Source organism: Copadichromis virginalis, linkage group LG5 (genome assembly GCF_057382275.1).
Source record: "Copadichromis virginalis isolate Kocher_CV1m ecotype Utaka linkage group LG5, C_Virginalis_male_GT1.1, whole genome shotgun sequence".
In the NCBI taxonomy this organism is placed as follows: Eukaryota; Metazoa; Chordata; class Actinopteri; order Cichliformes; family Cichlidae; genus Copadichromis; species Copadichromis virginalis.
Window position 1 is genome coordinate 404,304 of NC_140622.1, and position 17,037 is coordinate 421,340.

General features: G+C 41.1%; 2 protein-coding genes across 3 annotated transcripts; one reads left to right on the forward strand and one right to left on the reverse strand.

Moving 5' to 3' along the window:
- Positions 1-2,934: 2,934 nt before the first annotated feature.
- On the reverse strand, positions 2,935-7,896 carry LOC146708680 (uncharacterized). Of its 2 annotated transcripts, XR_014920326.1 has the most exons (3): positions 7,011-7,896; positions 4,254-5,568; positions 2,935-3,895 (listed from the first exon to the last, which is right to left on the reverse strand). XR_014920326.1 is itself a non-coding variant. In XM_085455505.1 (2 exons), exon 2 carries the CDS (start codon positions 5,296-5,298, stop codon positions 4,327-4,329), a length of 972 nt encoding a protein of 323 aa, XP_085311631.1. In that variant the 5' UTR covers positions 5,299-5,568; positions 7,011-7,896; the 3' UTR covers positions 4,082-4,326. The 2 variants fall into 2 exon arrangements, 1 of the variants encoding a protein (XP_085311631.1); XM_085455505.1 differs by lacking the exon at positions 2,935-3,895 and having other exon boundaries at positions 4,082-5,568.
- On the forward strand, positions 5,655-14,868 carry LOC146708681 (uncharacterized). Its single transcript, XM_085455503.1, has 9 exons — positions 5,655-5,674; positions 6,793-6,863; positions 10,258-10,519; positions 10,606-10,780; positions 10,882-10,965; positions 11,068-11,213; positions 11,408-12,194; positions 12,523-12,700; positions 12,878-14,868. The coding sequence occupies exons 1-7, from the start codon at positions 5,655-5,657 to the stop codon at positions 11,664-11,666; spliced, it is 1,017 nt and encodes a 338-aa protein (XP_085311629.1). The 3' UTR covers positions 11,667-12,194; positions 12,523-12,700; positions 12,878-14,868.
- Positions 14,869-17,037: the final 2,169 nt, after the last annotated feature.

A 17,037-nucleotide genomic window follows, 5' to 3' on the forward strand; every position in this document is an offset into this window, starting at 1 on the left:
CTAACCCCCTAACCCTAACCCTAAAAGCGAATAATTGTGAGCTAATGAGTAAAATTTTCAAAGTCACGTACATACGTTAGATTTCCATGAGCCCAAATAGGGCCTCGTTAGCTCTTTAAAATGCGGCTCAACAAGACAGTATATCATTAAATATGAACAACAATTAACGGTACAACAGGAATACTTGATTTTGGATGGTTTTATTGAAATGAAGATAAAACGACTAATGTTAGGATTTTACAAAATCACGGCACCTCGTTGGATTTGGACTGAACTTGACAGGGCCAATTGGCCCCTTGGAAACTTTAAAAATTAAAGCCCAGATTGGCATTAATTAATTGCTGTTGTTTTATTTAGTTGAATTGTGAACTAATGAGTCAAATTTTCAAAGTCACGTATATACGTTAGACTTCCATGAGCCCAAATAGGGCCTCATTAACTCTTTGAAATGCGACTCAACAAGACAGTATGTCATTAAATGTGAACAACAATTAACGGTATAACATTGACCCCTTGGAAACTTTAAAAATTAAAGCCCAGAAAGGCATTAATTAATTACTGTTATTTTATTTAGTTGATGACACACCCCAAGGCTTGATCAACCTGGGCGGGGCCTTCCTTGGAAGAGGGTGTCTAGTGATAAATGGCCGAAACACCCAATGATTCCAAGGTCCACTACTGATGATGTGTCCTTAAATATTACCTTAAAAAATTAAAATACACAATAATGTCAAATTAAGGAGACAATAAAAAGATAATACAATAAAATAAATAAAAAGAAAACGTAACAATAAATAATAAAGGATTGAAAAGAACATGGATTCAGACTAAGAAAAGTATTTAAACAATAAGGTTAAGTGTGTAAATGAAGGGCATCATATACATGGGGAGTGGCCAAAAGTGCTGTCTCAGGGCCTCCTGGGGGCAAGCTGGTCACTTCTCAAGGACAGAAGGAGGAGGACTGAGACGGGGAAGGGAAATGGGGACTGAGCATGACGTGCGGTGGCCCGTGCCTTTCCAGTGGCCCTCCATCCAACCACCCAGTCGTCGGACGAAGTGGGGAGGGATCATTGCGTTTTCTCTCACAAACCCTAACCCTAACCCTAACCCCCTAACCCTAACCCTAACCCCCTAACCCTAACCCTAACCCCCTAACCCTAACCCTAACCCTAACCCTCGAACCTTGTGTAGCACTTCCAGGCCTTGAATGGAAAACTTGGTGAGATCCAAATGTTTCTTGATTAAATGCCAAGAATTGCGCAGTTGTTGGATCCGGTACAGAGAAAGGTTGAACTTTGAAAACAACAGCTTCAACCTTTCCAGGAATTTCAGTTCGATAACGATGCCATCGAAATCAAACTGAGCATCTAGTTGCTCATGAGCATTGTCAATAGTACTGGCCTGCAGAGGAATGAGGATCTCTGGGTCAGTAAGGAAATCTGAAACACTGGAGGAACTCAAAAATGCTGTGGCCAAACCATCCATGTTCTCCCTAGCAACATCCTCCATGGCTGGTGGAATCTGGTAAGTAAAAAGAAAAAAATTGGGTAAGTACACACAATAAAATCAGGTAACACACACACAGCAGGTAAGTGCATACACACACACACACACACACACACACACACACACACACACACACACACACACAAACAGCAGGTAAGTGCACTGTGTTGTGGTTTGCAGTGTTTTGTGTTGTTTTCACTTTAAATTTGTAAAAGGAAAAAGCTGAAAATTTAAATAGTTAAAAGTTTAATTGTGAATAGTTGATTTTTTTTTATATGATTTGTTTATTACATTTTATGTAGAGTGAATAAATAAGAGTATATTTACGGTGGCCCCTAGAGACAAAGCACATACAAACTTCAAATCACGTACGAACGCTGAAGCATGTACAAACTCCAAAACACGTAAAAACTCCAAAACACGTGAAAACACGTAAAAACTCAGAAGCACATAAAAACTCAAAACACGTACAAAAGACAACAGAAGTTGAATAAATAAGAGTATATTTACGGTGGCCCCTAGAGACAAAGCACATACAAACTTCAAATCACGTACGAACGCTGAAGCATGTACAAACTCCAAAACACGTAAAAACTCCAAAACACGTACAAAAGACAACAGAAGTTGAATAAATAAGAGTATATTTACGGTGGCCCCTAGAGACAAAGCACATACAAACTTCAAATCACGTACGAACGCTGAAGCATGTACAAACTCCAAAACACGTAAAAACTCCAAAACACGTGAAAACACGTAAAAACTCAGAAGCACATAAAAACTCAAAACACGTACAAAAGACAACAGAAGTTGAATAAATAAGAGTATATTTACGGTGGCCCCTAGAGACAAAGCACATACAAACTTCAAATCACGTACGAACGCTGAAGCATGTACAAACTCCAAAACACGTAAAAACTCCAAAACACGTACAAAAGACAACAGAAGTTGAATAAATAAGAGTATATTTACGGTGGCCCCTAGAGACAAAGCACATACAAACTTCAAATCACGTACGAACGCTGAAGCATGTACAAACTCCAAAACACGTGAAAACACGTAAAAACTCAGAAGCAGGTAAAAACTCAGAAGGACATAAAAACTGAAAACACGTACAAAAGACAACAGAAGTGCTCCAGGATAGCCGGAAAACCCATCACTAACACACACACAGCAGGTAAGTGCACGCACACACACACACACACACACACCAAAAATTACTGAACTTACCTTAAGGTCCAAAGAAGATAAATCCCCAATGAAGAGAGCTGTTGATGGTCTGAATGTTAGGTCCAAAATGAGTGAACTGAGAGGTGTTGCCCTTTTATAGGTGGTGTTTCTCAATGTAGAAATAAGTTTTGAGGTTTACTTCTTTTTTCAAAAAGTTATTGACAAGAAGAACTTTAATGTCTAAAATTACACAAACACGAAATTTGTCTGTGGGACCATTTTTGGTCATTTGCATTTTTCAATTCCAAGTAGGGTTGCCAACTCCCTGAAAAATAAATAAGGGACACCTCCTGGCCCAATTGTCTTCACCCTTCCCTGTGTGGTGAATTTTTTTAGCTCTTTTTTTGTGTGTGACATTATTTTTTTAACCATTTGACTTGAAGTTCATTTAAGTAGATGCATATTCTTTGTGATATGAACACATGGGAAACAAATGATAATTTATCCATTTATTTTTAACGCAAAATGATAACATTAACACAATAAAATAGGTATCTTTCCTAAACGAAAGACTGGTACGCTTCACTTTTTGTGCAAAATGACAAAATTAACACAAAGAACTCTGTCCTGCTTAAACTAAAATTATATAAATTAATAGAAAACAATAGAAAGAAAAACATTATTGTAACAGTGCACATTTAGTGCAATTAGAAAAGTGCAAAAAAAAAAGTCTGTGGAACACCTGTAAACACAACATTTGTGCCTCAAAGGCCTTGACTGTAGCTGAAAGTTGAAGTAAAAAAAACCCAACAAACTCATGAACTCAAGCTCAATGCTACATTATGTGGAAACAGACTACTTTTTCCATTTGTGTTTTTTTTTTAGCTCTTGCTGCAGTTAGGAGTTGTTTGTCGTTCAGGATTGCAGAGTAAAACTCTGAGCAAGACATGGGATGCTGAGTACAAAGGATACAACAGCCTGCATATTGGGGAGGTCAGCTGCCTGAAGAATTTCCATCCACTTCTCTGCTGTTCCCTTGGACTGCCACTTTTCCTTCTCCTGATGTTCTATGAAGCGCATTGAGGCGACTTTTGTTGTGATTTGGCGCTATATAAATAAAATTGAATTGAATTGAATTGAATTGAATTCTTTGGTGAGGTGCTTCAGGAGGCTGGTTGCAGTGACACACTCTTCATAAAGCTCAGCCATAGAGATGTTTAACCTGCCAATAGAGATGAGAAGTTGACATAAATCCTAAGTGGTACATAGAACATTTACAGTGGTAAATAAATGGAAAAAATGTATTGTATATGTTTATAACGTTGTATAGCATTTAAACAATACAATAAGTATAGTTTATTTATTATGTATTTATCCATCATTATATTAAGTATATGAACTCCTTGAATTTGTAAAACAGTGTATAAAAGATTGCATGCGTGTGTATATACACTACAAACAAAGTTAATGATTATGGTTTTATTTATATATGTTATCTATCAATTGTATTTGTTTATTTTTAACCATCAATACTATTAAAACATGGTTTATCATTTCACTGGCAAATGTTTTCTTCTTACCTGCCAGCCAGGTCAAGTCAAGTCGGCGTTATTGTCACTTCAACCATATACAGTTTAACAGTACACAGTGAGGCTAAACAAGGTGAAGCCGTTCAATGATCTTCTCCATGTCATCAAAGGAAATCTTCACAGATGCTAGAGAGATGGGCTGCCGGTGGAAATACCAGTTTTCTTCTGAAAAGTCAAACCGCTTCCGGACATAACTGATGGCAGTGTCTAGGAAGGCTGTAAACTCCTGCCTGGCACCATCAGCATCAGATGGCGAGAGACGCTGGAGCTTTTGTCTTGTTAGGTACCCGTAGAACCCATTATCTCTTCTCTGAAAAAGTCTTTTCAGGAAACACTCCATGATGGAATAGAGGTCAACAGACGTGGTTACATTCTTCTCCAGTTTTTTCACCACTTCTTCAAACAGACACATGACATTATTACAGAAGAGGAGGTAGACTTCCACAATGTCTGCCTCTCCCTCAACTACAGCAGCATCTTCTGTCAACTTCAGCAATTCCTTCAGGTGCCTTGGACATTCCTCACCAATGCTGATGAGATATGACTTCAGTGGGTCCCAGTTCTGCAGCAGGCGGGTGATTGCAGGGTTGAGTGACAGCCATCTCGTCACAACATGGCGCAGGATATCATGGAATTCAATGTCACAAAATTCACAGAACTCTTTCAGGGACTCTCTCCTTTTGGCAGAGGTGGAAAAGAAGCTGTATATCTTGAGGACAATATTTTCCACATCAACAGAGAGCTTGTCCAGGACTTTTTTCACAGTGTTATTAATAATATGTGCATGGCAGTTGCCACGAAGGATCTCACTGTTGGTCTCTTTGAATTTTGTGAGGACTGAGTTGTGGATGCCATAATTTGCATTGTCAGCACTGAATGCAGAAACCTGATCTAAGGATAGCCCCACGTTTTCAAGAGAGCTTTGTATTATTTTTACTATTCCCTCTGCAGACTCATCTGGATTTTTACAAAATCCAATATCTTGTTGACAACTACAGCCTCTGGTGTAAAAAACTGCAAGGCCAAGGGGAAACATCTTCCGATTTCCCTTATTTGAAGCATCAGTGTGAAGAGAGAATGGTGAAGTTGCACCACTGTTCTATTTTTTGATCACCTCTTCTATTGCCTTTGGTGACACAACATCTGTGACAACTGCTTCAGCTTTCGTCCTCCCAAAGGACATCTTTTTGGCAATACTGGAGTCATTCAGCGTTCGTACATTCAGTTTGAGTGCACAGTCACCCGAGTTATAACTTAAACCGTGCTTTACAGTGTGGTAGACATGGGTCACCTCTGCAGCAGTCACCTATAAAATAGAAATATATATATATATTACAGTATATCTGTATAGTTTGTGTAGTTTATCAACTGACTTTAAAATATAAATTACGCATGCAACTTGTAAGAAATGGGTATGGTCATATATATGTATGTTTTCAATATAATGTGTATTCTTTATATATATTCAATTCAGTAGTATTTTATTAATCCCAGAGGGAAATTAGGTGTTGTTGCAGCTCAGACTAATCAAGTCTTCAAAGAGTTGTTGAAGACCACAATCACTGTGGGAAGGAAGGATCTCTGCCTTGCCTTGAAACTGAAGTCTCTTCTGTGTCAACTTATTCAGGCTTTGTGGCTTCAGTTGAGGTATTATTTCAGCTTTTCTAATGCTAATCAGCTGCTCCCGTTTGTAAACCCGCTTGTTCCCATGATTACGCATCATAACTCATAATCATTATTCATCTGTGTATTACTTTTATGTATTAGTCACCTATTCGTTGTAATCATCTATCCTTGCAGTTGTTTATTACACAAAACAAATTATATTATCAAATTTTGGCCCATTGAAATCCATTATAAACGCTATTTTTCACTGCCCAACCATTACCATTAATTTAAAAGTGATCTTTTCACGTTCACTGACGATTTGAGGTAGGGGCCTTAGAGTTGTGATTTTTTTATTAGTCCACCAGGTGGCGCCCTGTTTCTTCTCTTTTTCATTTTTGAGCATTGAACAAACTCAAGCCAAAAATTCAGGTTTTGAGCATGTCTTTCTGCTTTAAAAAGTGGGAAAAAAGAGTGGTGTTGTGTGTCACTATCGATGACCTTCATATTTTTAAACAATATAAAGGTCTTTATGCCTAAAAAAAAGAAAAAAAATACACAAACACACTTTCAATCTTAAAATGTATTCAAAAGCTTTCAAAAGTATTTTCTCTCAGACAGCCACACTGCAATACAAACAAATTAAATATAAAAGCATGGACCAAAAGCAAAATAGATTTTATTTTTACCTTCAAAATAATTTTTAAAATGCAGCTGCGTTGAATGACCTATGACCCGGAAGTAGTCGTTGATAGAAAGCTGAGCTAAACTGCTTTGGAAATAGACGTGCATTGAGCAGAAAATGGAGCTTCTGTCATCTCACACTGTCAATCGATCATGTAGAGACACCAATTATCTGCAAATTGTGAGCGAAGCGGAGATCGATGGGAACAGCCATTGGATGATAATACCTTTGCTCCTGAAGCGGCATATACAGGGCTGGACTCAGCGTGCGTGAAATTGTGCACAGTGAACATTCCGCTAACGCTTTCGGAGGTAAGTGCTCATCCATAAGCATTCTTACATTACCACTGAATTAGAGGGTTACGACAAAAGTAATGTTTTTAATAATGTTTTTAAATCTTAAGGCTGTCGCCTTAAGATTGACGTCACGACGACTTCCTTTCAGTCTATGTTGTTTACCTTTTTCTCGATAAGTTTTATGTCACCAAGGGCCTGTTCTTCGTACCGCGCTAAGTAAGTTAGCTGGATTAGATTGTTGACGATTTCGCGTGATCCTGGATCGTTCGGTTCCCCGAAGCCCATCCGGGACTTGCTGTCATAGCAACAGAGCCGTAAGCGTAAACCTGCTGGGGAGCAGGCTTACTTTATGTAAACAGGATTAGATCGCGGCCACGCAGGTATGTCCGCGTCATTCATACGAAAGCAACAGCGATATTCCACCACTGTTTCACCATAAATAAATAACATCAATGTAACTAAAGATAATGCAGCACTTGATCCTTTTATTGATTTCACACAGATACATACAGGTCATTCCCTAAAAAAGGGAAATGTACTATTAACATTCTATTACATGTATGTGATTATTACAGATGTAATTCATATTTCAGAGTAGTAATTGTAAATTACTTCGTGTAATCAAGATGAGAGACCACGGCTATAAAAGCGAAGGTGGATTTGGGAAGTCTGTCGCAGCCATGTCCTGTCCGTTTACGCGAGCAACCCATTGCGGAAGGTGCAAGATTGATAAGGAGAGTCCTCAGAATTCAGCGTATATTGCGGGACAGACAGGATCCTTTAGCTCAGCGCGACAGTGTGCTCATAGAGAGATATCGATTTTCCCGTGAGGGTATTATTCACTTAACCAACTTGTTGACGAGGGGGTGCAGGACCACCACCTGTCTTTTTTTTTGCTCTGCCCTTTTCTTGGTTGCTGTTATGAACAAACAAACAGAGTATTCCAGGGTCTCTTTCCAAGAGACTAAAAGCAATATAAGTGATAAATATTACCATTCTGTAGAATATTCTTATATTTCACTTTTACTTGTTCCCATGTTCTAGTGGGTCCTGTTGTGGCTCTAATGTGAAAGGGGATATAATATAACATATTATAATATAATATAATGTAATATAATATTGGATAATATGGTGTGATATGATAAATCTACCCTACCGCCTACTGGTGTTGGCCAGAGGGGCCGATGGCGCAATATGGCAGCCTGGCTTCTGTCAGTCTGCCCCAGGGCAGCTGTGGCTACAACCGTAGCTGCCTCCACCAGTGTGTGAATGTGAGAGTGAATGAATAGTGGCATTGTAAAGCGCTTTGGGTGCCTTGAAAAGCGCTATATAAATCCACTCCATTATTATTGTTATTATTGAATTACTTACGAGTTTGATTTGTCAGCAACTTTCTGCCAGCCCTCTCTCCTTGCTTTTGCAGCCTTTGCAGTGTTCCCTTGCGTTTTAATTAAACTCTGAAACTCCTGAAATCCCTCACTCAAGAGTTCTTGCTCTGCTGCCGAAAAATACCGAGCGCGCTCCTTCGACATTTTCGCCGACCAATCAAAGGGTTGCCGATCAATGTTTCTACTATCGATGCGTAGCCCCTGTTGGGCCACCCAGTGATCTCACATTACTTCATCCAGCTATACTAATCGTCAACAACAGGTGTGTTCGGGGAACCGGAATAGCGAGCTCAGAGTTAGCGCGATGATTTGGTCTTGGATGTTTCATTTAATCTTGGATGTAGTAAGCGACGTACGAAGCACAGGGCCCAAGTCCCTTAGTTTTATAGTAAACGAGAGCAGATCGCTTCTAAACGTCGGTGATAAGGTTGCACATGTAATCTTGGACACTTATAAACCCGACCGAGCCTGCCCGCCTGCTGTTGTTACCCGCGGACAATGCGCTTATGGTAAATGGTAAATGGCCTGCATTTGTATAGCGCTTTTCCAGTCCATAGGACCCCAAAGCGCTTTACACAACATTCAGTCATTCAGTCATAATAATCTAATTATCCACAACTCTTGCACTTAATCTATAATAAAATGATGACAGAAAAATTTTATAGCCCTGCCTTTAGTAGCCTCACACAGCTCCTACTGTTTCCTCCTCATGTCCTTACCAGCCATGTCTGGACAATGTTATATCATGAGTAATATTATTTTTTAAAAATCCATCTAAATAAAACACACACATGCACACACAGTGACATTTTAGACCTTCTTCAGAATACTGTATATACTATGGGCATCACTGTGCTGATCCAGAATCCTTACATATTTATTTATTACTAGAGCTACAATAATAAAGCAATGAGGAGGGGGAAGTAATAAATATGAAATAATGTCATTATGATGATTCCATTTGTTTCACTATCCACTCTGTGGAGGGGGAAAGCTTATTACATGTTTAAACTGTAGAGATACAATAATTTTACTGCTGTAAAATCCAAATGTTGTCGTATTTAAAATATAAATCTAATATAATCTGCTTCTTAATGTATGTTCTTTAAAATGCAGCTTTTTAAAAAAATATATTATAATTATAATAATGCATAATTAAGTGAACATCCATATTAGATCGTTTTTTAGTGAAATATAATCCCTCCAGAAAGGCAGGAAAAGCCCGAAAACTTACTTTAAAACTAAATATGTTCCCTAAAACGGGGACAAAGCTACAGACCCATGACAGCCTTGCACAGGTAGCCAGCAGCTGTGACCAGCACTACCTGTGCAGTTAATACAAGGACAGGTAATGTTTGTCGCGCTGTTGCACACACAGCACGCTCATTTGTTTCAGTTCGTCAGTTGCAACAAGACAACTTACCAACGTGTACGTAATAAGCCAATACTCCTGGGTGCTACACACTACAGTGTACGCTGTACACCTACTTACTGGTTTTTGTCGCATCAGTCTGTGTCTCTGAGTTAACTTGTGTTTCTCCTACAGCTCCGGACCGCTAAAAATGCGCGTGCTATTTGTGAGCTCGTTCCCGGCTTGTAACCAGCGCGTTCTGCCGTCAAGGGCGATCATTGGTTAAATGTGATCATCTGACTGATGCAAGCCAGATTACTAGTTAAATATTATTGTTGAGGGGCACAGACAGGACTCCGCACACACGCACACACACACAAAAAAAAATTATTTTTTTTAAAAGTTGCCTCAACAAAAGGGCACTTTGGGCACCCATCAGGAAAGGGGCGGGTGCTCAAGCCCGTCTAGCCCCCCCCCCCCCCCCCCCCCCCCTCCACGTGCCTGCTTCTGTCTGTGTTTGTGACAGAGAGAGAGAGAGAGAGAGAGAGAGAGAGTGACACTTGCTGTGTATTTAAGAAACAAACGCTCAAACAAACGAAAGAGAATGACAGACGCAGAAGGCGATTGTACTGTTTGTGGCAACAGACTACTCTTTTCTCCCCTTGTACAGTGCCTCCTGAAGTCGTGTGTGTCGACCTGAGCAGAGTGTGCCTGAAAGACTGCACACCACAGGAATGTGAGGAAGAAGCTTCCAGAGCCATTGCTTCACAGAAGCTGTTTTCTAATGAAGGTAGAGTCTGGAACTTCTCAGAGCTCCAGGAGTACTGCAAGGATGAAGAATCTTGCATTAAACTCTGCACTCGCCTTCAAACACGTGGATTTATCATCACGAACAGTCCCCAAGCGTTTTCGACAGTTGTGCCAACAGCGAGGTATGATGACCTTATTGCCACTTCCACATATTGGATGACACATACAAACTTTCAATAATGTCTTACCTCTGTCACATTTGCAATAGGTCTGATAAGAAGGAAATTCTTGCCGTGGCCAAGAAGGATATTGAATATTTCCACGCAAGACTTTCAGGCGGTGATTGCATCCCCACATATGCAATGACTACCTTCAGACAGTACTGCGAGGCCATCCTGATTTTACAACATGGACTGACAGGAAATGCTGTTCAAGAACTTTGTGTAAGTGCGCCACCAACAACCAAAGTGCACGATAAGTGAAATGACAGCTGATGTAAGTCTGTATTTCTTTAAGCTCCAACACCTTTTTTTTACATACACAGGTAGAGGACTGGATGGCGCGGAAAGCAGTAGCTGATGGTGTTGAGCTGAGTGGTAACTTGAAGATAACCAGCCAGGAAGAACAAGTAAGTCATTCATTCTCAGCAGCGACTCTCTTCTTGCTCTATAGGCACCTTGTGAATTGATTTTATGAGATATTTAACATTGATTCCTTTTTTTCTCTGCAGTTGTTGGACTGCTATTTTAGGAACATCCGTCCAGTGTCCTTGCAAAATCAAATTGCTGGCAGCGATGACAGGGGCAAGTTCTTCCTAGGAGAATGTGGGGTCCCACTGTCCAACCCATCATTAGATGTAAAACGCCTGAAAGCGAGGTGAGTGCTTGACCTAACTGGATCAATAGCATATTAAGAAAGATTTGTTTCTTTGATCTGACAGAGAAACCCTAACCCTGGACTCATAACAGTCAGCCACATATGTTGCTGTATGTCAGAGATGTTCGCCCCTTGTATTTTGGTTTTTTCATCTCTCTTGGCTCTAATTAATTTGCATGCATTAAAAACCACAGATACCTGAGCACTGAACCTGGGGATGCTATGGCTGAGTCAGCATCAAGCTCAGTAGAAGCCTCTTCTGTTGCATTGCTTTGTTTGTTTTGTATGTATTTCAGAATGAAAATACTTTTACCCACCTCAGCCTGCACGTGTGCAGATGGCTTTGGACAAGGAGAAATGGCACACCAACAAGCCCACTGTCAATGCCATCTTGCAGGCCTGGGTTGCTCCGCAGCCCAGTATACAAGACAACCAGTCCCTCATGACACTTAAAAAGTTAACGGCTACAACAACGGGGAAAAATTGTTTAAAAAGAAGCCTTGCGGTGGATCCGATTCCTCCCACCCAAATGTTATTTAGGTGAAAATAAAACTGCCACCGGACACGTTTGCTTGAGGAATCCATCAGACCAGACCACCTCCATTTTATGAACCCACAGAACCCTCCCCATCCAGCTCTCCCCTCCTCACCCCTCCTCCTCTCCCATCCTCTGTGTGGAAAAAACCATGTTTCAGAACTGTCGGATGTTTATGGACGGGGAATCCAAAGAGTTGCCTTGGTATGTGCAAATACCTTTTACGTAGCCCATCTCAAATTACGTTAAAAAAAATAAAGAAGGCAATTTCAGAATACCTGTCTCCAGCTATCCCTCCTAGGTCAACAAAGGCACCCATCTTCCACCATGAGCAACAGGAAGGCCTAACCCAGAAGAAGCCTAACATGAAAAAACAACATGATCTGTTACCTTGTACAGACTGGTGGAGATCGGAGATTTTAACGAGGAGTGGCCAGAGACAAACGGTATGTAAAATCCACCCTGAATGAAAGAGCTGAACCTCGGAGGAATAGAGTACAATCGGATGATCCACACTTTTTTTATTAAAGTTTGCAAAATTTACAGACTTATTAAAGCGGTTGATCATCAGAAAAATGTTTCAGAAGACCGTTATCATCAATCTCTGAATAAAAATAACCACAAACTTAGTAACTTTGATTAAACCAGCTATCTCAATAGAAGGACACAGACTCTAATTGAGGAGATGCTAAAAACTCAGCTCAGAGATCAATTTTTATCCTTCATGACTATTATAACCAAAGCATAGAGTATGAGTTTAAAATTTGTTTTCAGTTTTCTAGAGAGGCCCCTTTGAGATGGCAGCATCCTGGGAGAAACGGAACCTGGGCCGCCGTCTCCAGCCCGAGTCGTTGGACCAGAACCAGGCGGTGGTTATAGCCGAGCTAGCAGACTGGAATCCAGCTACCACACCAGCAGTGACACACCCAGTAAACCAGAACAACAGCCACAGGTGAGCAGGGAAACGACACAGCTGAATAACCGTGTCAACCCCTCACTGAAACAATACAGCTTTGAGTTACACTCACAAACCTACACAGATTGAAACCTTGTGTGCAGACCTGCCTCCAAACAAGAATAACAGAGGACTCCTCCTCTTATTGTCTTCCTTCCTCACCATCCTCACCAGAACGACAGGTCTGCACTCCAACGAGAGACCCCAACACACAGAGGAAACTGCAGGACTGGAATCTTCATGTGAAGAAAATATCTGTGATCATCGGTGACTCCTATGTGCACAGACTCCTCCGTCCTATAAAGCAGAGGGGTACAGATCGACAGATTTCCATGAGCGAAATGTTGCCACCCGGTGAGGCCCAGTTGGAGAAAGCACCCTGTGGAAAATCTGGTTTTATAACTTTGGACTGAATACCAGTGATGGAGCTGAAAATGGGACTAAAGGCAGAGCAGTCAGCAATCTTTCTAAGGCCCTTATCTGTAAAGAACAAGCCACAATGTTGGATCTTAACAACTTTATTACAGGTTTAGATGAACAGATTCCTGCACTTCCTACTGTGATATTCGGCACAGAAGGACAACATTCACTCGACTAGTAGAGCAGCAATGTGTATGTTAGAACAGTGGAACCAGTGTGTAAATGAGCCATCCCCATAAGCCTTGAAAAGTGGGAGGAGTGATTCACCTTTCTTAAGTTCCAATGCTCAGTAGGTCCTTTGGACAGAAATAAGTTCTTCTTCTTTCAATAATTGTTTATTCTGTTCATTATAGAATCAGCTATGCTCCAGTGGTCAGGAGAAGCTTCTGCTATATGAAGCTGTTACAGTGCTTTTTGTTACACTGAACGAGAGTAGTTTTTCTTGTTGCTTGTTTGATCTACTTCCATTTAAAAGATTATAATTACTGAAGTGAATGTGTTTTCAGATAGTTTACAGTGCCACTGAAGCTCCACTCAACCAAGTGTGCCTCAACAGTCTGAAATGAAAAGATTTTTCTTGCTTTTTTATAAAACAATATAATATAAAATAATATAATATAATATAAAACAATAATTTTGGATGTTTCTTTCGGCTCTTGAGGTGCCCTCATTGAGTGGGGTTTGCCCAGTATCCTCGAGGGTATGTGAGGAGCCTTCCATAGTTGGGTTGTTTGGTTTTTACCCCAGCAGCCATTCATCTCCATCTCAACAGTTCATGACCAACATGCCGTGGCTGCCCCCTGTACCTGTTGAGTACCTGTACCCTCATCCACTGGAGCCTGGACCTCCAGCTGATTGCAGCCACTTCAGTGCAAGGAGGAGATGCTTGCTTTTTGTGTGACTGTCTGTCACCCTTCCCTTTCTACCCTAACCCATTTTCCACTCCAGCTTCTACCCGACCCGGTTCAGACCCCTCCTCAGTCAGGGAGGGGTCTGAACAGACTGTCGCAGGATTCTCATTAATACAGGAAAGAAGGGATTTGAAGACGAGATGAGGACTTTTAGCAATTCCCTCCCCCAACCAAATCCTAACCTTAACCCACCATCCAGTCCTGTGCCCCTTCTCTCCTCATACCGGTACCCACAGTTCAGACCCCACCTCAGGCCCCTTACTGCCTGAGGAGGGGTCTGAAGTATTTTCCAGCCTTATAAAGAAAGGGAAGGCTGAAGTGGCAGACTGTCATGCAAAAAGCGAGCATCTCCTCCTTGCACTGCTTACAGTCAAATGACAAAATATATGAACTCTTTTTAAACAGGAAAAAGGAAGAAATTGTACACCAGAGGGGGCAAGAAGGAGAAAACTTGAATATAAACTCAAAAGAAAAACCGCTGTTCCTTCCCTCCCCCAGAAGGCAGTAGAATATCATCATGTTAAATGTTAAATGCCACTTTGGGGGGGGGGGGGTAAAATTACTTGACAAATATGTTTCTCTTTTTTGTTATTTCGTCCCTCTTTGTTACAGCTACAGGAGGACAATAAACAGAAGAAGGAGAGCGGCACCACAGAGGCGAAAAAACGAAAGAGCGCACCACCTCCTCCCCCAGAAGGCAATAGAATATCATCATGTTAAATGCCACTTTTTTTTGGGGGGGGGCTTTTTTTCCCATTCAGATTGCATGGTTTAACATGCTATGCTTTGTTGAAGTTCTTTGTGTTTCAATAAACTCCCTGTATTTACACAGTACTGCATTGACTTATATTTTCCCAGTAACAGCGGATTACCATGGAGCGTACAGTTTTCAGTTGAGGTTGTAGAAGTCTGGCAAAGCAAAAATAAAAATAATAATAAAAAAAGCTGTTTAGATCCACAGCTCAAAAAACTCCTACGAGGGCAGGAGGATGCCACCTTTACACAACATGACAGTCAACCTCTACCACGGACGCGGAGTCAGGACCCGCTGTTCACTTTCAGTCCAAAAGTCTGGAACAGCAAAATCAGTGACTTCAACTTGGTGGGGAAAATGTGTCACGGTCCCCGTGTCTCTCTGGTTCGCTCACGCTGGCTACAGGTTTTGTTGTTCTTGTTGTTCGTTTTTGTTTTCTTTGTCTCTCCTCCTCCTCTCTGCCTGGGTGGAGATCCTTACGGGCTCTCGCTCTTGGCCCACGCACCTGTGTGATTGTGTCCACCTGCTGCTGATCTGGCTGATTTCCCCAGCTAATATTCAAGGAAGTGGCACAGAGCAGCTCACCGCTGGAACGTTGAACCTCCTGAGTTCGTTCATTATGAGAAGTGTTTGTAAAATTTGCCACAGACGTCCATGTGATCAACAACAGACACACGTGATTCCCCTTCGTGGTCTAAACCAATCAGTAAATGTCCGTGGTCCAGCTGGAAGTGGAGGTGGATATAGACAGGTGAGTAGCTTGAATGAAGCGATATCGATTCATTAAATCCTGAATTGAATGAATATAAATGTGTTTTACCAGAAACGCCAGAATCTCAGGTTAAAGCTCACAAAACTATTTCAACAACAACCAGCAAATGAGAGCAGGAAACGCATTCCACACGAAGACGTAAACAGAGCGGACCGACGCATCAGAATTAGCTTAGTCGGCGTGGGGGCTAATATCATCCTTAATTCCTTCTTACTTTTGCTGTTTTGCTTCCAACACGATAAAACCCACAGTTCACGCACAGCTCGCTGTGCGTGAACTGTGAGAGAAACTTCAAGAAAAGTTTCCCATCTCAAACATGTGTTTTCTGCATTACTCATTCGCTTATTACCCATCAGTCTACCGTTGTTTACAGCGCTGGCGGCCGCTGTCTTTTCTTTCCTTTGTACTTAAATGACGTCGGATAAGAAAGCTTAATTTCTGCTGTTTAATACTGAAGAAATGTAAACTTTTTCAAATTAGGTATAATTGCAGAATATTTTTAAGGTTATCTGCTATAAAATCCATGCCAGGAAAATCTCCTTTATGTTTTTTATTTTATTTTATTCTCAGTTACTTTGACACAACGGCATGTGCTGTGATGGTCACATCTCTGATAAAGTTTAGTGTCAGTACTGATAAATGATCAGAATTATAAGATCTCTCACTTTCTGAGTAAAAATTGCACCAAATCGAATCTGGACCTTGTGAATCGGAATCAAGTGGATTATAGAAATCAGTGATGATACACAGGCCTTGTGAATATCCTAGGACCGACAGAAGTGGATATAACTGACCGTGGGCAATGAGAAAAGATGAAAAGAACGATTGATAACTTTTTTGTCAAGTTAAGGCCTGATCGATCTGAAATTCATAGCCAGTGCTCTGACAGGGAGCCATCAATCTTTGAACGCTGATTTGGGTGCGCCCAACTTTTTTTAATAGTGTGCATAAGAAAAAGCCAGAAGAGGGAGCACCTCTGATTCAATCCCAGTTGCAAAGCAGCTGACCAGCTTCTCTGTGTGTGTATGTGTCTCTCTCTCTTTTACACAAAAAACACATGTCAATGCGCTTGCAAAAACTTTAATATGCAAAGCACAGGACGTCCCGGCTGGTCGCCCTCCGGTGGACCACAGATGCAATTGCAGCAGAGGGAGCCCCTCTTGTTAAATCCCAGTTGCACTGCAGACCTCACTGTGTGTGTGTGTGTGTGTGTGTGTGTGTTGACAGAGACAGAGACAGAGAGAGAGGGAGAGATACAAAGGAATGTAATTCAAATTTTGCACTTCAGACCTTACTGAGTGTGTGTGTGTGTGTGTGTGACAGAGAGAGAGAGAGAGACAGAGAGAGAGACACTTGCTGTGGATTTAAAAATTTTAAAAAACACACAGAAAACCCAAAGAGAAAAAGAGGCACACAAGTCGATTTGTACCGCATTGAGTTGCAAAGCAGCTGACCAGCTTGTGTGTGTGTGTGTGTG